This window comes from Ambystoma mexicanum, chromosome 1p, assembly GCF_040938575.1.
Source record: "Ambystoma mexicanum isolate Mex_15411 chromosome 1p, UKY_AmexF1_1, whole genome shotgun sequence".
Lineage (NCBI taxonomy): Eukaryota > Metazoa > Chordata > Amphibia > Caudata > Ambystomatidae > Ambystoma > Ambystoma mexicanum.
Genome location: NC_090921.1, coordinates 1,258,938,016 through 1,258,963,916, shown reverse-complemented (window position 1 = coordinate 1,258,963,916; position 25,901 = coordinate 1,258,938,016). Strand labels below are relative to the sequence as shown.

Genomic DNA, 25,901 nt, shown 5'->3' with positions numbered 1-25,901 from the left:
CACTGCTGGGGGGTGGGGGTGATGGGAGACATGAGTGGGGGCCTGGTGGAGGCTGCCCCTGGTGGCTGGGGGGTGGGGGTGATTGGAGACATGAGTGGGGGCCTGGTGGAGGCTGCCCCTGCACTGCTGGGGGGTGGGGGTGATGGGAGACATGGGTGGGGGCCTGGTGGAGGCTGCCCCTGGTGGCTGGGGGTGGAGGTGCAGGGAGACATGAGTGGGGGCCTGGTGGAGGCTGCCCCTGCACTGCTGGGGGTGGCGGTAGACATGGATGGGGGCCTGGTGGAGGCTGCCCCTGCACTGCTGGGGGGTGGGGGTGATGGGAGACATGAGTGGGGGCCTGGTGGAGGCTGCCCCTGCACTGCTGGGGGGTGGGGGTGATGGGAGACATGAGTGGGGGCCTGGTGGAGGCTGCCCCTGCACTGCTGGGGGGTGGCGGTGGTGGTAGACATGGGTGGGGGCCTGGTGGAGGCTGCCCCTGGTGGCTGGGGTAAAGGTGATAGGGGACATGAGTGGGGGCCTGGTGGAGGCTGCCCCTGGTGGCTGGGGGGTGGAGGCGCAGGGAGACATGAGTTGGACATGAGTGGAGGCCTGGTGGAGGCTGCCCCTGGTGGCTGGGGGGTGGGGGTGCAGGGAGACATGAGTTGGACATGATTGGGGGCCTGGTGGAGGCTGCCCCTGCACTGCTGGGGGGTGGGGGCAATAGGGACATGAGTGGGGGCCTGGTGGAGGCTGCCCCTGGTGGCTGGGGGGTGGGGGTGATGGGAGACATGAGTGGGGGCCTGGTGGAGGCTGTCCCTGCACTGCTGGGGGGTGGCGGTGGTGGAAGACATGGGTGGGGGCCTGGTGGAGGCTGCCCCTGCACTGCTGGGGGTGGGGGTGATGGGAGACATGAGTTGGACATGAGTGGGGGCCTGGTGGAGGCTGCCCCTGCACTGCTGGGGGGTGGGGGTAATAGAGGACATGAGTGGGGGCCTGGTGGAGGCTGCCCCTGGTGGCTGGGGGGTGGGGGTGATGGGAGACATGAGTGGGGGACTGGTGGAGGCTGCCCCTGCACTGCTGGGGGTGGCAGTGGTGGTAGACATGGGTGGGGGCCTGGTGGAGGCTGCCCCTGCACTGCTGGGAGGTGGGGGTGATGGGAGACATGAGTGGGGGCCTGGTGGAGGCTGCCCCTGCACTGCTGGGGGGTGGGGGTGATGGGAGACATGAGTGGGGGCCTGGTGGAGGCTGCCCCTGGTGGCTGGGGGTGATGGGAGACATGAGTGGGGGCCTGGTGGAGGCTGCCCCTGCACTGCTGGGGGGTGGGGGTGATGGGAGACATGGGTGGGGGCCTGGTGGAGGCTGCCCCTGGTGGCTGGGGGGTGGAGGTGCAGGGAGACATGAGTGGGGGCCTGGTGGAGGCTGCCCCTGCACTGCTGGGGGGTGGCGGTGGTGGTAGACATGGGTGGGGGCCTGGTGGAGGCTGCCCCTGCACTGCTGGGGGGTGGGGGTGATGGGAGACATGAGTGGGGGCCTGGTGGAGGCTGCCCCTGCACTGCTGGGGGGTGGGGGTGATGGGAGACATGAGTGGGGGCCTGGTGGAGGCTGCCCCTGCACTGCTGGGGGGTGGCGGTGGTGGTAGACATGGGTGGGGGCCTGGTGGAGGCTGCCCCTGGTGGCTGGGGGGTAGGGGTGATAGGGTACATGAGTGGGGGCCTGGTGGAGGCTGCCCCTGGTGGCTGGGGGGTGGAGGTGCAGGGAGACATGAGTTGGATATGAGTGGGGGCCTGGTGGAGGCTGCCCCATGCACTGCTGGGGGGTGGTGGTGATAGGGGACATGAGTGGGGCCTGGTGGAGGCTGCCCCTGGTGGCTGGGGGGTGGGGGTGATAGGGGACATGAGTGGGGGCCTGGTGGAGGCTGCCCCTGGTGGCTGGGGGGTGGAGGTGCAGGGAGACATGAGTTGGACATGAGTGGGGGCCTTGTGGAGGCTGCCCCTGCACTGCTGGGTGGTGGGGGTAATAGGGGACATGAGTGGGGGCCTGGTGGAGGCTGCCCCTGCACTGCTGGGGGGTGGGGGTAATAGGGGACATGAGTGGGTGCCTGGTGGAGGCTGCCCCTGGTGGCTGGGGGGTGGGGGTGATGGGAGACATGAGTGGGGGCCTGGTGGAGGCTGCCCCTGTACTGCTGGGGGGTGGCGGTGGTGGTAGACATGGGTGGGGGCCTGGTGGAGGCTGCCCCAGCACTGCTGGGGGTGGGGGTGATCGGAGACATGAGTTGGACATGAGTGGGGGCCTGGTGGAGGCTGCCCCTGGTGGCTGGGGGGTGGTGGTGATGGGAGACATGAGTGGGGGCCTGGTGGAGGCTGCCCCTGCACTGCTGGGGGGTGGCAGTGGTAGTAGACATGGGTGGGGGCCTGGTGGAGGCTGCCCCTGCACTGCTGGGAGGTGGGGGTGATGGGAGACATGAGTGGGGGCCTGGTGGAGGCTGCCCCTGCACTGCTGGGGGGTGGGGGTGATGGGAGACATGAGTGGGGGCCTGGTGGAGGCTGTCCCTGGTGGCTGGGGGGTGGGGGTGATGGGAGACATGAGAGGGGGCCTGGTGGAGGCTGCCCCTGCACTGCTGGGGGGTGGGGGTAATGGGAGACATGGGTGGGGGCCTGGTGGAGGCTGCCCCTGGTGGCTGGGGGGTGGAGGTGCAGGGAGACATGAGTGGGGGCCTGGTGGAGGCTGCCCCTGCACTGCTGGGGGTGGCGGTGGTGGTAGACATGGGTGGGGGCCTGGTGGAGGCTGCCCCTGCACTGCTGGGGGGTGGGGGTGATGGGACACATAAGTGGGGGCCTGGTGGAGGCTGCCCCTGCACTGCTGGGGGGTGGGGGTGATGGGAGACATGAGTGGGGGCCTGGTGGAGGCTGCCCCTGCACTGCTGGGGGGTGGCGGTGGTGGTAGACATGGGTGGGGGCCTGGTGGAGGCTGCCCCTGGTGGCTGGGGTGTAGGGGTGATAGGGAACATGAGTGGGGGCCTGGTGGAGGCTGCCCCTGGTGGCTGGGGGGTGGAGGTGCAGGGAGACATGAGTTGGACATGAGTGGGGGCCTGGTGGAGGCTGCCCCTGCACTGCTAGGGGGTGGCGGTGATAGGGGACATGAGTGGGGCCTGGTGGATGCTGCCCCTGGTGGCTGGGGGTGATAGGGGACATGAGTGGGGGCCTGGTGGAGGCTGCCCCTGGTGGCTGGGGGGTGGAGGTGCAGGGAGACATGAGTTGGACATGAGTGGGGGCCTGGTGGAGGCTGCCCCTGCACTGCTGGGTTGTGGGGGTAATAGGGGACATGAGTGGGGGCCTGGTGGAGGCTGCCCCTGGTGGCTGGTGGGTGGGGGTGATGGGAGACATGAGTGGGGGCCTGGTGGAGGCTGCCCCTGGTGGCTGGGGGTGCAGGGGGACATGCGTTGGTGGGCAGTAGTGCAAGGTGACATGTGGGTTGGCTGCGCACCCCTGTAATACACGTACCCTGATGGAATCGCGTGTGATACTTCCCGTGCACCCCTGGAATACACGTACCCTGCTGTTTTGGCACGTGATACTTCCCGCGCACCCCTGGAATACACATACCCTGATGGGATCGCGTGTGATACTTCCCGCGCACCCCTGAAATACACGTACCCTGCTGTTTTTGCGTGTGATACTTCCCGCGCACCCCTGAAATACACGTACCCTGCTGTTTTTGCGTGTGATGCTTCCCGCGCACCCCTGGAATACACGTACCCTGATGGAATCGCGTGTGATACTTCCCGCGCACTCCTGAGATACACGTACCCTGCTGCTTTTGCGTGATACTTCCCGCGCACCCCTGAAATACACGTACCCTGCTGCTTTTGCGTGTGATACTTCCTGTGCACCCCTGAAATACACGTACCCTGCTGCTTTTGCGTGTGATACTTCCCGCGCACCCCTGGAATACACGTACCCTGCTGCTTTTGCGTGTGTTACTTCCCACGCACCCCTGATGCACACGTACACAGGACAATCGCGTGTGGAACTTCCCGCGAACCACTGAAATACACGTTCCCCGCTTGGCGTTTGCTGTTTGCCAGCCCTGTGAACTGGTCCAGGGTTGGCGCAGCCCTTTGCGTTTATTTGGGGATTTTGAAGGCTTTTCCTTGCGCAAGGGCGTTCTTGGGGGCGTAACTGGCGCTGCTGCAGGGTCGCTGCGCCACGCTCGCCACGGCTGGTTTTGGATGCGAAAATCCATGAATACGCTGTCCGCGGAAATCGATTTTAGCGCCACTTCTGTCCGAATTTCTATGAATTACCCTGTATATCGCACCGGCGAGGTAACACAGCCCTCTTTGAGGCCCATATTTGTTTTAATTGCAGGGGAGTTCTTATCACCTTTGCCCAGCCAGATAACAACAGTAGTATCCCAATACATTTCTCTCAGAAAATATAGGATCGAGGAGCATATCTTCCTATCCGCCAGTTTCTTCCTGAGTATGTCTCTATCGACACTATCGAAGGCCTTTGAGTAGTCGATGTAACCCACATAAAGACTAGTGCCTATTTTGTCCACAGTGTCTGAAATGATGTGATTGAGCATTACAAGGTTTTTAAGTGTGCTGTGCTCCTTTCTAAACCCGGTTTGTTGGATCGGGAGAAGACCCTTCTCTTTACTCCATGTATTTTTTGCTATCTACCAAAAGAGAGCAGAATATTTCGCAACTGCTATCAGCCATGGCCAGTAAGTGATAGTTGTCGGGGATCTTTCTATCGCCTTTTTAAAAATGGAGACAACTATGGCTTTACGCCAGGTATCCAGTATGCTGCCCTTTTCCCATATAGACAAAAATAAATGAAATAGAAACACGGCCCATTTTTTAGGGTTACGTTTTATTACAACATTTGCTAACCCATCGGGTCCCGCGGACCTAGATGCCCTCATTTTGTTTATTATTTCCAATATATCAGAAACCTCATATGGGAAATTCTGTCTCTTATCCCAGCTCTTTCTATATACATGGCACATCCTATTGGTCAAATAGAAAATCCTGGAGATATATTCTATCCATAAATCTTGTCCCACATCATTATTGTCTCCGTTACTATCCTCCAACAGATGTTGACGTACCAACATTTCTTGGAATCACGTGTTTTGCAAAGCACATATATAATCCTGGATTTCAAATTATTTACATCATGCTTATGGGCTTTAAGCCAGTTTTTAGATCTGGTTCTTATACCCTTTATTTTTAACAATGTATCTTCTTCATTTAACCCATAGTTCCGTTTAAGGCTCTTTATCTCCTCCTTCACCCATTTTTTTCTTCTCAGCAATCTGGCTGTCGTATTTATTTGTATATGTTTTCCCATGTTTTTATTTGATGCTCAGCCTACAGCTGTCTCTTAGCATCATACCTAGAAAATTACCTACCACCATAAGGCCATTTAATGCTATCTCCTGTCCCACTAGGGGGAGTATATTAAACATATTGTCGAATTTTTCCAAATTCCTCTCTTTCCATATTAACGTATTCCCCCCGCAGAGCTCTGAATATTCATATCATCACCTATCTCCCCTTTTTGTTGGGTTATTTTGGCAAATTTACATTTAAGCACTTTGTGATCACTCAGTGGGGCATTTATATGTGCAAATGAGGTCTTTAACTTCTTTATCCCTTTGTTAACAAACATATAATCCAGGCAGTAACTTACTTTTCCGTTCGACCAAGTGTCCTTCGTGCAAACCAAAGTGCAGTCCTTCCAATAGGAAAGGAACCCAAACAATTAACATTTCTATACTTGGTCAGATAGTAAAGTGCCAATGCAATAGAAACAGAGGATAATGTTCTTAATATAAAGTGCCAATGCAAAGTAAATAGAGGATAATGTTCTCTATGTAAAGTGCCAATGCAATATAAACAGAGGATAATGTTCTCAATATAAAATGCCAATGCAATGTAAACAGAGGATAATGTTTTCAACATAAATTGCTAATTCAATGTAAACAGAGGATAATGTTCTCCATATAAAACAGGTTCCTCATATATCAGAGTTTATCCAGTCGTAATATAAAGTGCACTGTGCCAGGTGCTAAACCTACAAGGGGGAGAATTATCCACCAATAATATGATCAGATGGTAAAGCACAAATCCAATGTAAATGTAAAACAAATTATATGTACCCGAGGGGCAACAAAATCCACTTAAAAAAGAAAGAAAAAGAAACTATTAAATGCCAAAATTCTGAGCATAAAATAAATATTTGTCCCACAATGAATGAATAAATAAAATATTATAATTCCACAAACCCCGGGGCTGGGGGGAGGGAGGGAATCCTACAACCACCCCCGAAGGAAATAAAGCGTTAAATGGGTAAAGGAAGAGGGGTCACGGAATTCCACAACTCTGATCCACATTCACAAACACAGTGAGTGTAGCTGTATAAAAATCCAAGGAAGATCAGCTCATTGATAGGTTCGAATCGTTCCCCGGCAGCCCGGGAGGGGGAGGGAAACCCTTGCAGCCCCTGACGGCTGCAATACTGCTACTATTGACACAGCCAAAAATCGATCGCACGTCCTTGCAGCCTATAAATACTGAAAGTTATTAGATGCGCAAGAAAAGCTTCCAAAACCCTCTCCACCGATAGGGCGAGGCACGCCCAACAGCTTAAAGGAATGGTTCGGTCAACATTTTTTATTGTCCCTATGTGTCGGCCATGTGTTTTCAAGCCTAAATCGCTCGAGTTTAGAAAAATTTCCTATGGACCTTACCCGAGTTTTCGTCCATTAAACGCACACGAAAACAGGCACCAGGGCGCTGCCATTTTGTGATAATCCTATCACTTGCCGCATCACCCTGGCTGACCTGCATTTGCGGCACTAAATCATATCCCCTGAGCCTGACATTATCAAAACATTCTTATTCCCCGCCTCTCTCCGTGACATTACTGTGCTGCGTAGGCAAACGCGCCCAGTCGTCTTCTACGCGATTTCACACAGAACCCGGAAACCAACACAGATCAACTCACAACACAGCGCGCCACAATTCGGAATATGAAACTGTACTTTAAAATCAAACAGCAGTACAGTACATTTGGTAAGGTACATTTATTTGGCATTAAATGTTTAGAGAATATTCAGCAATTGGCATATTAAATCGGAATGGAATTTTTTTTTCTTTTCTCTCGATCCGCAAATCCGTAAAAGTTTAACGTGAGTCACGCGCTGTTCCTTTATGGTACACAGGGTGTTGGTTTTCGTTAAAAGAAGCACTTTGGACGCACGGTGAACCGCAAGGCTGTTCCATCAACTAGGCACTAGGCCACCGTAAAGGTCGATATGTTGCTTCTAGCCGCTAGTACCCCGTAAGGGCATATGGCTCCTTGGCGATCGTCCCATAAGATGGTCAATGTAGTGCAGTTGTTTACAAGAAGCTGCAGCTGTCGGTTGAAGAAGCCGTCTGCCGGGGTCTGGAATAGGTGGCAGTGGCAATATGGTAGGATGTACCTGTTTAGAAAACATAAAAATTGAAATTAGTCTCACCAGCCGATCTTTATTACTATTATTCATTTTATTTATTACGGGCGAGCTGAAACTATTTGCTTGCGAGGATAGTGCAATGGAGTATGTTCGGCTCTAAAAGCAATGCGAAAACGAACGAAATAAATCGAGGGAAACACACAAACGAATGTTTTTTTTTACTGTTGAACCACTGAGAAACGACTGTTTGTCTACATGCGTGTCGAATGGGCACATGCATGCCCATGTGCCCGGTAGAAATACGATCCCACAAATGTTGTACTTGCTATTCATTCATTCATTCATTCATTCATCCATTCATTCATTCATTCATTCCGGTATAAAAGCATCTAAAGAGTTACTTACATTATATTTGCCATTTCCATTGTATCTCTGCGTAATGCAGTCCGTAAATCCCACTGTGTTCGTGCCAACAATTTTTCATATACTGAACTAACATGAAACTCGGTCTAGTTTCAGAATTTTCAGCCTTATCGTCTATTACGTTATTGGCCACCTCCTTCAAATGAAGTCCTTTCGGCATGGTCCCTGTCTCTCAAGATCAAAAAACAATAGAACCTTATACTGCCAGTGCAATTCGCGGGCCTCTTCAGCCCGCAAGCATAAAATCAAAGCCGCTGACCTTCACTCTGCATGAGCGTACATTGTTACTTTGCAACATCCCGTGTAAAGCCATCTGTGAGAACTTGAATTTTCGACTCCATGTTTGGACTAGGCCTCAATGTGCAAATGCAAACTGGCTTCTCTCCCATCTGCAACGCCTCGCTTGGCCCGTTCTAAGGCCCCCAATTTTGTCCTTGTTGTCCGCGAGCTTTGCAGCCCTAGAGAACCATAACTATGGGGACATTGACTTTTTGGGGGAAGGTCAGGGAAAGTATGAAGTACCCGAGGAGTTGAGTTAAAAGTGAGATTTATTGTTTATTTGTTTTATTATTTGCAATACGCAAGCCTCCCCTCGGTTAACAGTGCGCAGCATTTACATGAGATTGTGAAACTTAGTTACAGCAACAAAAATATATACATACACATATTCACAAGGTCAGCGATATGAGGTGAATAGAGAGAGAAGTCAAAGATGACACCCATGTTGTTCGCCACCCAGGATGGTGAATGGAGGGTTTAGGGTTAGCATACTTTGTATGCACACTGTACAATAACATTATTTTCAAAAAGACAATCAGATTACAATGATTTATTTAAACCGGGATTTGAACTTCTCAACGAGCTCTGCTTTGGGTGGACATGGCACAGTGGCAATGTTTGGTGGCAATGCATCACTGCTCTGCACAGAAACGCTCAAAATTCCATATCTGTGCTTCTCTAGTACACTAACAATAAGGCCCCAAAGTCGAACTCCATTTCCTCATATACTGGTTTTACCCCCCATTTCTTAGTTATTTTTCCAAAGGTTGTAGTGTAGCGAGGCATCCCTACATTTCCCGTAGTCCTAGACTGTTCACAACCCACATTCTCGTTATGGGCCAAGACCGCTAGTAGAGTCCTATGTTTCATGCCCTGTAAGCTGAAATGCAATCGCTTTGGCCTGTACTTTAGGCACATACTGTGGAATACCTCCAATTCTCCTGTGTGACAGAATTCTGTCGGTCCCCTCAAATCCCTTGATAGAGGTTTATCGAAAACAATCTTCTCAATGGCTTTGTGTGTAGGTGAAGATGCAATCAACCACTTCTTCTTCCGTGCCTCCTCTGTGGACAAAGGGCCATGTTCACATTGGTGGAAATGTTGGTTTTCTGTCCAGCGGTGAAAGTTGGTACAGTGGTGCATCAGTGACCGCCATTTTTCAAGTAGGATTTCAACTGACCCTTCACAAGTATTGGAGCTTCACCAAAGATGGTTGCTGATAGACTGGGACCACTGTGAAATACTTTCAAAACCTTTTTTTTCCCTGCAGCCGAGATTTTCTTATTGATTGATTTAGCAAGATGCCATACGTCAAATTGATGTTTAATATGTGGGAACTGCTCTCTCATTGTCTTGGCAATTGAAACGTGTCTGTCCGTGGCTATGAGGCCGATGTGCATTCCCCTTGATTGTAGATATTGCTATGATTTTATAAATCCTAGTTTCTCCATGGCCTCTGAGGATTTACATTGAGACACCTGCACGACCACCGAACTAACAATTTTCTTACTATCCATGTCCTGAAAGTGGTAGGTGCAGTACTTGGCAGAAAATCCAGGGCTGTCGCACTGTCCATCGCCGGCTAGCCTGAATCGTTTCCCTTCAAATGTACTTGCTAGAGACAATTGTTCAATTTTCCAAGCATCATTAATGGCCGGAAACAGATAATCATGTTGGTATTTGTAGTACTGCGTTTTAGAAATGAAATGGAGTCACACAAACTGAAAGAAAGACTCTAACTTTCTAAAACTGGACCCATTAAAAAGTGAGGCAGCTGCACACAGTAGATTGCCTGCTGGCAGCTTCCCCAGCATCGGTTGTGCAGACCATGAGAACGCATGATTAAATCTACAGGCGGCATGTATTTTGACATTACTGCCTTGTTTTTGACGAGTCACATGAATCAATGGCTCCCCACATACTTCCCCTCCAACTGAATGCCCACATTTCAGCATACTTATAATATCCATCAAACAACTGTCAAATACTATGTATTTGCCCTCTTTCATTAGACTGTCATCCGGTGTGAAAGTTGTTTCGGACTGTGCCGTTGAGGACATAACACGAAATTCGAAAGAAATATCGCTGATATCAAGTTCTGATCCGTCGTTGGGTGCTGCTGCTGGTTCATTCTCTGTCATTTCAACATCTGTTACTTCAGCATTGATGGGAGAACACAACATTGTCGACAGCTTTTTGGGTGGCATTTTTTTGGCGGGTGTAGATTGTGTGAATTGATCTGCGACTACTTCAGAGCTATCCTCAATACATTCAGTATCATCTTCTTTTGGTGGTGCAGTCGAACTGTAGCAATGGTCCAATACAACTTTACTGGATTCTCCGGACACATTCAATTCATGTTCTGGCCATTGGACATGAGCATCCCGAGTCTCAACACGCCGCGTCTGAATTAATAGTTCACCATAGTGTAAATGGTCTGGCAAGCAACATCTCTCATTTGCTTCACTGTCTGTGTATGTATAGTTCGCACACCCACGGGTAACTAGAGGACAGATTGGAAAAGGGATGTTCATTTTAAACACAATATAAAGTATAGTACAATTGACAGGAAAAAAACATAATATAGTCCCCAACACAAAACAATTCCTAAAATTATGAACTGTTTGTAACTAACCTTATTTTAGTTTCTTTTCTTTGCAACTTTCTTGACTCGAACTTCAACATCTGCACACTGTTGCTCCGATTCGTTTCTGCATGTCTTCCCTTCCTCTTGAGCTGCAACGACTATATTTTCTGGATCCGCATAGACAGCACGGAATGACGCTCCATCAACTCCCTGAAACATAGTACTTTCATTACTATGTATCACAATATTGAAAACATAAAACACACATGTGGACGAACACACAGGTACATCTCAATAGCTAAACACAAATTAAACATTCTGTAGAACAATCAAACCACAAGTATTCGAGCTCTGATGATCTAGTTTGATGGAACTGTCAGTATCGATACCTCTGGCTCTGCATGGACTGCCATGAATGGTTGTATTGGAGAGGAGGCATCAGCAAATCCCTGAAACACAGTACTTGCATTAGAATGGTTTTCACAATTGGAAACATAACACACACTTGGGGTCGACGGCACAGGTACATATAAAGAGATAACCACAAATGATGCATTGTCTAAAAGAATCAACGAATATCTAAATATGATCAGATTTTATCGACTTATTTCTCCGATTTCTTTACATCTGCATCACCTACAAGGGATGTTGTAATTGTAGAGGAAGCTCCGTCGTCTCCCTGAAACACAGTACTTGCATTAGTATGGTTTTCAATATTGTAAACATAACACACACTTGGGGTCGACGGCACAGGTTCATATAAAGTGATAACCACAAATGATGCATTGTCTAAAAGAATCAAGGAATATCTAAATATGATCAGATTTCATCGACTTATTTCTCCGATTTATTTACATCTGCATCATCTAAATGGGATGTTGTTATTGTAGTGGAAGCTCCGTTGTCTCCCTGAAACACAGTACTTGCGTTAATAGGGAAGAAAGTGTAGCAAATGGAATCACGTTATATGATGACGCTCGATGGAGCTGTCAGTATCCATACCTCGTGCTGCCGAAGAATATGTAGGGATGTTGTAAATGTAGTGCGCACTTCCGAAAGCTGTTGCGCCGATTCGTATACGCAAGGTCCCGCTTCCACGTCCCCTGGAATTACTTGACTGTCAGGCTCTGCATCAAGTGCAGGGGTTGACGCTCCATCAACTGCCTGAAAGATAGTACTTACATTAGTAAGGATTACAATATTGAAAACATAAGACACACTTGGGGTCGACCACACAGGTACATATCAATGGCTAACCACGAATGAAACATTATGTAGAACAATCAAACGACAAGTATTACAGCTCTGATGATCTAGTTCGATGGAGCTGTCAGTATCCATACCTCGTGCTGCTGAAGAACATCTAGCGATGTTGTCAATGTGGTGGACGCTTCAGCATCTCCCTGAAAGACAGTACTTGCATTACTATGGATAACACTAATCATAACTGAAAACAAACACCAGTGGACGATAACTAAGGTGTTTATCAATTGGAAAGCACTAACCAAACATTCGGTAAAATAATTATACGATACAATAAAAATATTACTTGACATGCATAAAACAAGTCTGTAGCGGAATAGCCAAGTAAGATTACCTGATACGCGCTAGAAGTGGTTGATAACTGCGAGCACATCACAGATGTAGAATGTTCTTGCTTCAGATTCAAGGGATAGTCAAGCAGTTGTAAAGGTAAATTATTGATTGATAATGAAATGCCAATATTAAAAATTGCCATGTAAGGAGACACAATACTTGAGAGTAATGCTATTGAAAATGCGCAATATAGCACAGTTCCCTGTGCCCATATATAGATTTCGTTTGTGGGTTATGAAATCGGAAAAGAATATATTGATAAATGTCATTATTCAAAAAGCTATACACTCATATCAATGTCGAAAGTATGACAAGGGACACAACACCTAAAATATCAATTAATCCATTCGGCTACCTACACACTACCGCAAGGCCTAAAGCTAAATCCGGACACTTGACTCACCAGTGGCGGAATGTGGACGAATAGAGTGGGAATAGCGTTTGTGAGTAATTTTCGTGTCGTTCGCCGTTTATTCTTCTTTGTTACCCAAGATGTTGTGTACAAGTTCGAGGAAAAGTGCCGGCTGCAGATGCGGTATCGATCACCCCTCTTGTCCTCTAAGACTTGTTGGACTCTACTCTTCAGCTCACCCAGTGGATATCCGCAATGTCTGACCCATTCTCTTATTCGATCAACAGTTTTCGGGAATGCATGCATTGTAGTGCCTTCAGATTTAGCAAGGGTCTTCGAAGGGCAACCGCTAATCGAACAGGCAGGCATTGTTGAAAATTCTGAAAAGTAAATATCGACATTATTATACAATCTTGATGAATAAAAATGTGATACAAAAGTAAATGAACCATACAATGTTCAATGCCAGGTTTGTTTTGGTCGCAGGAACAATACCAGTTCATCATGTGCGGCTTAGCATTTGCATAAATTGCAGAAATGTATAAATGATGTGACTAAACTCTGAACATGTGACTTGTCCCTTGGATGTTCTGTCTTGCACGAGAAGGAAACATGCTTACACTATAGACTGGACCCCCGAATGATGCAATTCAATGACAATTGACACAGATGAAAAAATAGATCTATTGTTAGCATAACAATGGAAACTCAAGTCAATATCAATGAGAACAATGAACATAGCACTATTGAGAACTCTACTCGCAAATAGAAATTAAAAAATCAGCGAAATATGACTAGGATACATGGCCTTACCTTGACCAACAAACAGTTGGATTCAGCAAGCCGAGCAGTATGTTGCAGGAGAACAGGTAGATGGCCACAAGTAGCACACTGATGAGTTTGCTCAAAGCGGTCACAGAAGTTCATGGATAGCACGAGGACGAGCAGATTAGCATAGATCTCAGTGGTTCTCAGGTATCACGTTCAGGAGTTGACTTGCAAAGCACAAAGATGTTCTCATGAGACATATCAAGTGGTTTATAAAGTATTACAAACAGGGGTGTGTTTTTGAATGAATGACGTGTGTGTGTCGTGGTATTATGTGGTTTGCCGGGGGCCGGCCAGCGTGAGGGGGGGTCCTGGCCGGAGACACGGAGTCTGAGGAGACCATGTGAGCGATGGGCCCTTGGTGTGGGATACCTTTTGAAGTGTACATGCTGTTTGGCACCTTGGCCGTTCGCGCCCCTGACACCCCCCCATGGCAGCGCGCATCCACTGGCGCAAACCGCCTTTGATAGAGGGGGGTGGGATGGATGGGCCTGGGGCATGCAGATAAGGCCCAGGAAGACTGCTGAATGGAGACACACTTATGTGGATTGCAGAGGGGCGGCCTGCTTCAAGGGGGAGCCCTGCCTGGAGACACGGAGTCTGAAGAGGCCATGTGAGCGATGGGCCCTTGGCGTGGGATACCTCTTGAAGTGTACATGCTGTTTGGCACCTTGGCCGTTCGCGCCCCTGACAGCCCCCCATGGCAGCGCACATCCACTGGCGCGAACCGCCTTTGATAGAGGTGGATGGGATGGATGGGCCTGGGGCGTGAAGATAAGGCACAGGAAGACTGCTGAATGGAGACACACTTATGTGGATTGCAGGGGGGCGGCCTGCTTCAAGGGGGAGCCCTGCCTGGAGACACAGAGTCTGAGGAGGCCATGTGAGCGATGGGCCCTTGTCGTGGGATACCTTTTGAAGTGTACATGCTGTTTGGCACCTTGGCCGTTTGCGCCCCTGACAGCCCCCCCATGGCAGCGCGCATCCACTGGCGCGAACCGCCTTTGATAGAGGGGGGTGGGATGGATGGGCCTGGGGCATGCAGATAAGGCACAGGAAGACTGCTGAATGGAGACACACTTGATTCATTTAAAAAATCGAAACAACCGTTGTTAAAATATATATGGTGTTTTATTTTGTTTCTTTTTTTGATGGCACAACAATACAAAACTTTACACATTGTACAGGTCAGGTTGCAGCACAGCGAGGGAAAATCCACTGTACTGACCGCTGTCACTCGGGAAAGTTTCTCTTATGGCACGAACGGCACAGGCGGGTATTACTCTTCGAACGCGGTGTCCAAGCCTCCCGTGAAGCCACCATGTAAAGGAACGATAGGCCACCAGCCGGTACCACCTGTGAAAAATAATGATACAAACTGTTTTTAAATGACCAAGGTAAGTTGATTAAACGTTTGTTGTCAATGACAATTCTTGTAACTAATGGCATTCTGCTCGGACAAATGCTATCTAGACACTGCACACTATTGAACGACTTTCATGCGTTACAATGATATGTAAATGTAATTTTGGATATAGGAGACGACCATGAAATAGTAGTGGCATCACAAGCAGATTATACTTACTCGTTATTCGGATTACGAGGACGAACAAATGCGCGAAGTTCGTGCATAAGCACCATCATTATCCTCAACACGGACCGTGTGAGGCAGGCTGCCCTGAAGTCTGGCAGCTCGGTGATGCATTGCAGCCGAGTTTTCACAGCAGCAGCAGTTCTCCTCCTCGGGTGGCATTAGCTTGCACCGATTGCATGTGCACCAGGGGAAACACCGTCCATGCGACTAGGTCCAGTGTCTTCTTCCGTTGATTCGTCCTGCCAACTGCCGTCCGAAGCCCCATAGTTTTCGGGTGTTTCTCTTTCCAGTAGTTCCTCCTCGGTATACTCAGGCTCGTACATGTAGGGCATTATTGTAGCCATTGTGTGGTAAACAAACTAAAATCATTTATAGCGATAGTACAGGTGTTCACACAGGCTACAAGCGGCAAAGTTAGCTGACCAAAGCACAGAAACGAGTCACAGAATACTCAAAGTAACACAGAGAGAGGAATGGAATCGAAAATCTGCTGCTGTGTGTTGTGAAACGGTCTGTTTATACTTATTGAGGAAAGAGGCATCTTGCCATTTCCATGGCGACACGTCATTAGCTGAAGCGCAGCGATTGTTGACACAAGACGTGCTTTGGCGTTGTGAAATGGGCGGTACGCGTCTGCTGATGACAGGCTCAGAGGCGGGGGGTATGATTTAGTGCCGCAAAAGCAGGTCAGCCAGGGCAATGGGGCAAGTGATAGGATTATCACAAAATGGCAGCGCCCTGGTGCCTGTTTTCGCGTGCGTTTAATGGACGAAAACTCGGGTAAGGTCCATAGGAAATGTTTCTAAAATCGAGCGACTTAGGCTTGAAAACACATGGCCGACACGTAGGGACAATACAAAATTTTGACCCAACCATTCCTTTAAGGAACTTCCCAAGTCCGACTCCCCGCCCCTTCCCTGTCATTCCGCATAGCAAAAACAGTTTAACTGACTTTACTACAAGCAAGTCGGCTCGATTACAGTCAATTTCACCTGTGATGTAGAGGTAGTCCAATTCTCAGTCAGGTCCCAGCTGACATAATCTTTCAAATATCATCATTCAACGTGTAACACTAACCCAAAGTGTTATCCAGGGTTTGTTTCCTCCACTTGCCCAGCGTCCTGCCCAACAGCGCAGCAGAAATACAGCGCCCTTTTCACTGCATCGGGCTTATCCCGAGGTAGGCGGGGACAATTAGGATCACCAAGAGTCGCAAAGGATCACTCATATAATTTCACATGTTACACACGTTTAGGTTAAATAGAATGGAACAGTAGAGTGACGAAGAGCACGAGAGGCTCAAAAGCTGTATGCCCACAGTTACCGCAAAAGGTGCCAAAAAGGAGGCCAACCTAAACGTTTCAATATTCAAATAACCTCTTCCAATTCCATGCTTTATGTATGCCTGTTTTGCTGAGTGAGTTTCCAAAACCTTTCCAGACCCCGCTTTTTTGCTCTCACTTGTGTCAAAACTTGTTTTGATGCAGCGATTAAAGGTAAGTTTCATTATGAAAGTTACCCGCAGGCACCACTCTAAAGTCAATTAATTAATAATTAATTGACACACTAATGCGCAGGGGGGGGGGTGTTGTATGATAGGTGGGTACTTGACGAAGTTGCACGACCGCAAGCTTTATTATGGGGCGTTTAAATGAAGCTGCGTGCCCTTCCGGCGTTTCCTACACCTTTAGGCTTTCCTTATGGTTATGCTTAAGGTATTAAGATTATGGACGGCAAAGTTTCACATTGCTCGATAGGAAGGAGATTGCCGTTTAGTTTAAGTTGTAAGCACATTCACGAGAGAAGGAAAGCAAGTTTGCAATACTCGTGCCACCTGTTATCTGTCAGTCTTTCTAGCGTCTTGTAAAGGGGCAAGGGAGAGAAGTCTGAAAAGCAGTACTGCTGAAAGTCTCACCTCCTTATTGTCCACAGGCCTATTACAAGGCAACCAAAAGAAAGAGTCCGCCTCGCGTGAGTCTACCGACCCACGGCTCGCTGCATAGACTGCAGTGACTGCCAACTCTTCTCTAACTCTTTCCGCTCCGCGGCTGAAAAGGGTTCTTAAGGTACAAGGTGAAAGCTCCTCCTAGTGCAAGGAAAGGGTAAGACACTCAGTGACCACTGCAGTGACTGACAACTTCTCCAACTCTGTCCGCCAGCTTTCCCAGCCCACCAGAAAATACATGCCATCCCACCAGTTTTACATTGGTGGATACAAGGTGTGTGCAGTGGTTGAAGTGAGCAGGAGTGGTTGGGTGCGGTGCTCCTCTACTTTTTAAAATTAAGTTTCACTGTTCCTATACTTTTATTTTAATAAGAAACTATTCCAGAATGGTTTCATTTTTTTTTCTTTCAGCCTTTACCCAGTGGTGGGGGTGGAATGAAGAAAAGGCAGGACCCATGTATGGGGTTTGTATTGCGCGTGTGAGGGAATGTTGCGATCTGGTTTATGGGGAGTGGCGGTGGGCTAGCCAGGAACATAGTTTCACTACTTCTTTTTGTACACTTCGACCACTAGGTATGTGTGTGTGAAGGAAGGAGAGCAGGGTGATAGAGAAATATACATGTATTCCCCATTCCTTCTTTATCTGTCAAATGCTCTACTGTGGTAACACTCTTGCAACTGTAGCTGGTCTTTTACTCCCCTACTCATAGACTGGACTCAATTTTTAATCTGAATTGATCATACGTAGGCTGGCATTGGTACCACATATTTATTCATTCAATGATGTCTCTGATTCCCCCTTCTCTTCTAATCCTCTCTTGTTCACTGTAATTCTGGTGTGTCCAGGGATCTCAAGACCAGGCTTCCTCTTCTCTAAGTCCACACTGCTGTTGCTCCCAGTTTCCATCTAGGACTCAGTACTGCTTTTCTTCTTTTTCTTGAGTTCTTTTGAGTCATGCTTTGAAAACGACTTGATTACTGTCCGCAATTTACTGGGCTTTTTTGCTAGATGGAAGGAAAGCAGAAATGTGAGCTATATTCAGACTTCAAGCAGCGCTGCAGAGGGGTGATTGGAGGAGAAGAGGAGAAAGGGAAAGTGGAAGTGAACAAAGAGAAAGGAAAAAAGGAAAGCAGAAGGACCAGAAGAGAGGAGCAGGGAAAGAAAGGGGTAGATAGAACAACAGCATGTAGGAAAAAAATAAGGTCGGGGAGAAGGTAGACAAAAAAAGTGAATGACTGCTTAGATGAAACAAGGAAAGAAAAAAGAGTCAGAATGTGGAGAGCAAAAGGTCATAGAGGAAAGAGTTACAGAATATCACTAACGGCGGGATCTAACCTCCTTCTAATCAGACAGAGCCTAAGTCCCTTCTATCAAACTATGTACACATATTATAATAAATGGTTTAGAAATCACATGCAGGTAATATTTCCTGACTAATTCCAGCTGTTGGGTCAGTCAGTAGTTAAACTTACTTTCACAAATATTTTAATATTTGTATTGTTTGTATATTGGTATTGTTTCACAGAATTTATTGGAATATCTACCCATTGCTATATATACGGTTATGTTCAGCAAAGTTACACAGGCTTTCCAAAACTGATGAGCTAGAACATAGCAGCTTGGGCCCTGGGCTCGCTGCTCCCCAGCACAGCTTTTCAACGATATCTAACCAAACTCAGTTTGTAATGAATCTTTCCATGTCAAAATAACACAAAGCCATGCATCAACCACACATCTCAGATGCCTCACTTCACAGAGAAATGCACAAAGAACACTGCAGACCTTGGATGACCATTGATACCCTCTACATCACACTTTGGACAATATATGGAGGTCAGAGCGTTGCAAAAAAAGCATAGGAAGCAAACATATCAAACCCTAGAGTCCCTGACATCTGCCTTGGACATTCAGACAGTAAGCTGGACTCGGCACGAAAGATCGTTACAAGGTTCATAGCAAGGTCATCCAGGTAAGAGTCTACAAAGCTCCCGTCAAATAAAAAAAACGGAATGAATGGAAGCTACAGCAAAAGAATCTCAGAATAAGGCTACCTGGACCAGCTGTGTCCTACTTTGACATGAATATGAAACACAAAATACATCAGCTATTGAACGATATGCTGTGAAATACATTTTCAAGACTGTGAAGTGTGTTCAGAGTAGGAAGAAGAAGGGAGCCAACAGCTGCACCCTGATGTATCCTAATGCAATTCCTTTGCTATACTCAATGTGAAATGACTTATGTGTGGTCATGAAGAAAAAAACGACTTCTTCTGGAAAGAGCACAAGATAAATATCCTACAAAAACAACGTCCTGAGGTAATGACCAAAAGAAAGTCCTTCATGGAAAAGAGGACGCTCACTCATGAAATGAAAATAACTGTTTCTCACTGCCACACTAAAAATACACTTCCAACGAGGGTGCAAATTTGCTGAAACATCAACAGAAGTGCTTTAACTGCTGAATGTCCCTAAAAAGATAAAGAGGGACCCTTTTGAATAAAGGAAAATTGACATTTTCCTCATAATCTTCATGGCCCTCGCTGGCCTGCATGTTATATGATATGATAAGTCATTTATAATGTGCCTGTACACATGTGGTTCTAGGCACGACAAGACAAGGGAGGGTACAGAGGGAGGACAAGACAAACAATCTTTTTTGGCCTTGTGTCATTTCGATCGTGAAAGTGTGGAACGCAAAGTGCAGGGGGATGGGATGGGGAAGTGCAAGGGGGAGAGAAAGGAGAAGTGCGGTCAGGGCAGCATTGCTCTGAGTAAGTGAAGCCAGGGCAGTGCGGCTCTGGGTAAGTACAAGGAGGCGGGGGACTGTAAGGGTTACAGTTACAACCCCTAGTGCGTGACAGGCCCAGAGGAAGTGCGGGTGGACTGGTTAAAGAGGAGCCTGGTACACAGTGATACTCTTAGGGTAACCAAGCAGCCAGTTGCCGCAGCAGGTAGGTAGGTCAGCAGGGGAGGTAGGGAGAGAAAGCAGAGGATAAAAGGAAGGTCTTGAGCTACTTCCGAAACTTCAGGTGGCCCGGCTCAAGTTTGGGAGGGGCAGGGAGGCCATTCCAGAGGGAGGCACCGGCAGAGGAAAGTGATCTACTCCCTACTCTCTGCCTGGAGAAGTGTCTGACCCTCAGAGAGTTGGAAGCAGCAGAGCGAAGGGCTTGAGAAGGAAGGTATTTAGGAAGAGAGTGTTGAATGTAGCGTGGGACCCAGCCCCAGAAAGCCTTGTGGACGATGCAGAGGGTCTTGAATTTGATCCTTGCAACCACCGGGAGCCATTGGAGAGAATTCAGGGCGAGAGATACAGTCCTGGGCTTGAGGCCAAGGATAAGTGTTTCAGTCCTGTTCTGGATTAGTTGCAGAGGGCGGAGAGTAGAGGCAGGAGGATTGAGAAAGAGGCTGTTACAATAGTCCAACCTAGAGAGAACCAGGGCTCTGGAGACAATGAGCTTCTGGGGGAAAGTGAGAAAAGGAAGAGTACCTCTGAGGACGTGGAGCTGGTAATGGGCCTTCTTTGAAAGGTCCGTGGTGTGAGGAGAGAAGGAGAGAGTGGAGTCGAAGATGACACCAAGGTTTTTTGCCTCACAGGAAGGTGAAGGAAGAGGGCCCAAGGAAGGTGGCTAGAGTGAGAGAGGGAAAGCAGAAGCAGGGGTCCCGATGAGAAGGATCTCTGTATTACTGGCATTTTACCAGAGAATGTTGGAGGCGCAGCAATCCTGAATCACAGATCGACAGTCAGTCAGGAATGAGCGAGAGAGGGGAGGAGGCTTTAGGGAGCCTGAAAGAGAGCTGTGTGTCATCCACATAACACTGAATGTTGGAGCAGAAGGTAGAGATTAGGTGGGCCAAAGGGGCCACATAGAGATTAAAGTGCCAGGTAGAGAGGTTAGAGCCCTGGGAAACACCACATGTGGAGAGAGAGAGGCGGTGGAGGGGAAAGTAACCAAGTTGGACCTGGGAGGGTCGGTCCAGGAGGAAAGAGGTCAGCCACTCCAAGGCCTGATCGGTGATGCCCAGGTTCTCAGGGAGTCGATTGATCAGGATGGCATGATTGTGTTAAAAGCAGAGGAAAGGTCAAGAAGGATGAGCACAGAAGCGGTACTGGAATCGAGATTGGAGAGCAGGTCTTTACAGGTGTTCAAGAGAGCAGTTTCCATGCCTCTAGCTGCTCTGAAGCCAGACTGGTGATCATGGAGACATCCAAAAGCTTCAGTCTGCCGAGTATGCTGGGAGATGGCCACTTTTTCCAGACATTTGCCCAGGAAAGGAGTGATAGAGATCGGGCGATAGTTAGCCAGACAGGTAGGATCTGCAGAAGGCTTTTTAAGGAGGAGGTGCACAAGGGAGTGCTTGAGGAGAGAAGGGAAAGCTCCAGTGGCGAAGGAGTGATTGCATAAATCAGCCAAGGCTGGAGAGAGAGAGTGTCAATATGGCCCTTGATTTTCTTGAAAAGCAGGGTAGCACCTGTTTGGATGGCACTTTCATAGATCGGACTTGTCTAGAAAAACCGTCAGGTGTTATCAGAGAGAAAGAGGAGAAAGGAGGAAGAGAGGGAGAAGCGGCCAGAGGGGGGGCTGAGAGCAGTAGAAGGAGAGGAAGAGGATAGCAAGGACAAGATGTCCTGGGTTTTAGTAGTGAAGTGAGCAGCCAGGGCCATAGAGAGGGCCTGGGAGGGAACAGGAGAGGTGGGGACTGCAGAAGGATTGGCCAGCTCCCTACAGATTTGATTTTTTTCAAATTCGGGTTTTATTACATTTTTTCAAACAAAATAATTGTGTTACACTTGTAATCCGGGCATTTCAAAGCATGTTTACATTTGTAATATCATTATTGTTCCCCAACACCGTTTAACTTCAAACACAAAATTTACTTTCCCAACTTTTTTGTCTTTTCCCCTTCCCCGCCCACCCCCCAGGCCCCCAGGCCCCCAGGCAGAGTTTCATCAGACAATTCTACACAAATTACAAGTACTCATAGTTGTTGTATGACGTATGCCTTCCGCATTATCATCGTGCAAAGTCCAGTTCAGGTAGTAATAGGGCTGCTAAATCTCGGGATTCGAGTTTCCCAGGTTCACACAATGCGTTTAGACACGGTCAAGAATATTCACTATAATATCCACTAATATTGCTACAACCCATTGTTCCTAGGGGATTCAGACAAGTACTCATTCACAAAATCGTTCCACATCACCTCGTTCTGGGCCACCCTCCCATGGAGGGCGGCAGTAATTCGCTCCATTGTGTAGATGTTAGTTGCAACCCCGGTCCACTCTCTTTGGCTGGGGACTTGGCACGCCTTGCACTTAATAACCAAGCATGTCCTTGGGGCAAGAAGCAGAGGGGCCACAATACCTTTCACTTTGATTATTTCACCTTCACAAACTTTGAGGCCGAACAGTATTAGGAAAGGTGTGCTCCTTGTCTGAAACATTTTCGATAATTTATAAGGGTCGTTTGCCATCTGTGGAGTTAGATGGCATGGAGTTTATATTGCGCTGCTATGGATACCTGTGAGGCTCCCTTGCAAATACTGTTCCACTCGTCCGGATCCAGTTCCCTGCCGAGGTTTCGTTCCCACCTATGTTTTAAGCTAATGGACGATCCCTTCCCCACTTCCAAGAGTGTTCTGTACATACTAGAGATAGTGCCCCTGGTCCCTGCTATTGTATCCAAAAGTTTTTCAAAGGGGGTAAGGTCTCTCTGAACTTTATCACACCATTCTTTCCTCATGAGGGTGCCCTTTAGCTGGAGGAAGAGGAAAACTGACAGTGGGTGGATCCCCAGTGCCTCCTCAAGCTCAGTGATCGCGAGGTATACTCTGTCTCTCCAAAATTGTCCCACCCTCTCAAGGCCTGCATCAAACCATGATTGGAATTTAGCGTGGTCATGAATTTCCTCTCGTACTCCTTTCATGTCCACTCCTTCTCTCCAGATCTCCCATATTGTGCCCAGTATAGGATGGGTCCGGAGTCTACGTATCAATTTGTGTCTAGGGACCCACAACCACTCCACTACCGTAGCCGGGGCTAGGCTATGATTATCTAGATGTACCCATTATAGATCTTTCCTCCCTCTTCAGTGTGGGATCAGCACTCTCAATTGTACTACCTTATAATACAACTGAAGATCAGGGAGGCCCACTCCGCCTTTTTCTTTGGGTAAAATGAGAGTCTCATATGATATCCTCAGCTTTCTCTCTTGCCATAGGAATTTTATAATGGATCTCTTTACTTCTTTGAAGAATGTATCTGTTAGTTTTAGGGGAAGCATCTGGAAGGGATACAAGAACCTCGGTAGACAGACCATTTTAATCGCATTTAGTCTCCCCATCCAGGAGATCGTAAGTTTGTGCCATTTCGCTAGGTCTTTATGGAAACCGGCCAGGAGATGAGGGAAATATGTCTCATACATATTCTCAAATTATTTGGTAAAATGTATACCCAGGTAGAGGAGGGTGTTGCTCTCCAACACTAACCCAAGCGTAGAGAGGGCAGAGGCATCCTCAGAGGTGAGCTCCTTCAATGGAAATAGTATTGATATGGACCTATTAATCTTAAAGCCTGAGAGGGTACCATATTTTTCAATCAGGAGTATGGCTCTAGGTATGGACGTCATTGGGTTCCGAAGATGGAGTAGGAAGCCATCTGCGTAAAGGGCTATTTTATATTCTTTTACTGCAATTTGTATGCCCTCGACCTGGGGGTCTGCCCTAAGATTTTGAGCAAGGGGTTCTGCAGAAAGAGCAAACACAATTGCCGAAAGGGGGCAGCCCTGTCTTGTACCTCTACTCAAGTCAAACCACCTGGAATATTCTGAGTTGACCATAACGGCGGCCTTAGGGGATGTGTATACTGCTTCAATCCCTCTACAGAGGACAGGGCCCAGTCCAATCTTCACCAGGACTGCCTCCAGAAGAAAGCCCCACTCCACCCTGTCAAATGCTTTTTGGGCATTGAGAGACAGGAGTTCCGGGTTGGCTGCCATTGTCTACGATTCGTGGATTAGGTGGAGCGTCTTGCGCAATGTGTCTGCACCCTGTCATCCTAATATAAATCCAACCTGGTCGGGGTGAATCACTAAAGGCATGTGGGTCTCCAGTCTGGCAGCTAGCACTCGGGTGTATATCTTTGCATCTATATTAAGAAGGGAGATGGGACAATAGGATCCACAATGTTTGGGATCCTTGCCTCCTTTCGGTATCACTGAAATGAATGCCTGTGAAAAGGAATCCGGAGCCACTAATGATTGTAGGATATCGTTAAATAGGAAATAGGTCTACCATAAATGGGAGGAGGGAGGTTATGAAGGTCTTGTAAAATCCTGCTGTGTGGCCATCATTTCCCGGTGCTTTCCCCAGTGGGAGCCTTTTAATGGCCCTTTCTACCTCATCTGCCGTAATCGGCGACTACATCTCTTCCACCGTTTCTCGAGGGAGTTTGGGCATGTCCACTCCCTGCATATATTGGTCTACTTCTTCCTTATCTCCCCTCCTTTCGGATGTATATAAGTGTTCATAGAATTTTGCAAATGCCTCCGGAATTTCCTCCATGTCTGTCGTCTGTACTCCTTCCCCTTCCTCAATAGCCGAGACCCAACTCTCCGCCCTCTGTCCCCCTAACCTGGCCGCCATCAACGCGTCTGCCTTATCACCCTCTTCATAATGTTTCTGTTTGAGAAACTGGGCTTTGCATATCACCAACCCTTCTTGTAAGCGTCTTAACTCCTTTCTTTTCTGCACTGCCTCTGCAACTTTTTTTGCCCTGTCCTCTCCAGTGTTCCACCCTGCTGCATCTAGATGGGTAATCTCCTTTCTCAATTTATTTTCTATTATAGTCCTCTCCCTCTTCTTCGCTGCCCATTCTTTAATCAGAACACCTCTCGCGTCGCTTTCCCTGCCTCCCATACCATTCTCTTCGAAACCTCTCCTGTGTCATTTATTTCAAAGTACTCTTCGATTGCACGGGTCAGCTCTGTACGAAAGATTGGGTCCTTCCACAGGGATTTGTTACATCGCCATTTTGTGTTTTTGTGTGGTAGGGCATCCAGTCTAATACCTACCGAAACTAGATTGTGGTCTGACCATGAGATTGGGACTATATTGGATGTGTCAGTGACCTCACATTTGTCCTTTGTTAGATACATGTAATCAATCCTAGTGTATGTCAAGTGTGGGGCTGAGTAGAAAGTGAACCCTTCTTGCTTGGGGTGTAAGTTACGCCAGACATCCTGCAAACCAAACATTCGCATCATTTCAATCACATCTGCACGGCCACCGTCCGGCGGTGGGCCGGCATCTGAGTTGCTTGCCTGTCTGTCCAGCGTGGGGTCTGCCCATAAATGAAAGCCCCCCCAAGCCCGCCCCCCCCCCTGGAATGACATACCCCGCTGCCCCCAACATCATTTTCAGGATCGTACGCTTCAAAAAGCGGGATTGACCTGTATTGGGAGAATATAGTGTAGCAAGAGTAAGGATGGCTTTGCGTATTCTGGCAACTGTTAAAATGGCCCTCCCCTCAGTATCACTCCAGGTCTTGCTGATCTCAAATTGAGTCCTTTCTTTACCAGTATACCGACACCCGCCTTTCTCACGGGACCAGAGCCCCAGTATTCGGCACCCATCCTGGAGTACAGAACTTTGCGTTCATCTCCTCATATATACTTGGTCTCTTGGAGGAAGAGGACATCCATGTGTGCTCTCTTGAATTCCCTGCACACCAGTGATCTCTTATTTGGTGAGTTTAAACCCTTCACATTAAGAGTGCCAACCCTGAGCAGCCCTGGAGCGCTAGTTGAAGACGGCGCCACCATTACACCTTTGCAATCTATTATTTTTGTGCGGA

The 25,901-nt window shown here is 48.2% G+C and overlaps 1 protein-coding gene across 4 annotated transcripts in view; it reads right to left on the bottom strand.

Annotated features, from left to right (window-relative positions):
- Positions 1-25,901, bottom strand: part of GARIN5A (golgi associated RAB2 interactor 5A) — a 1,377,498-nt gene that overhangs the window by 146,383 nt on the left and 1,205,214 nt on the right. For 2 of the 4 annotated variants that reach the window (XM_069605082.1, XM_069605076.1), the window contains one exon: positions 17,806-18,055. The exons of the other annotated variants lie outside the window; for them this stretch is intronic. In XM_069605082.1, coding sequence (XP_069461183.1) covers positions 17,958-18,055 — 98 coding nt within the window. In that variant the 3' untranslated portion in view covers positions 17,806-17,957. Of the gene's footprint in view, positions 1-17,805; positions 18,056-25,901 lie in introns of those variants that run through there. 4 annotated transcript variants of the gene reach the window in all.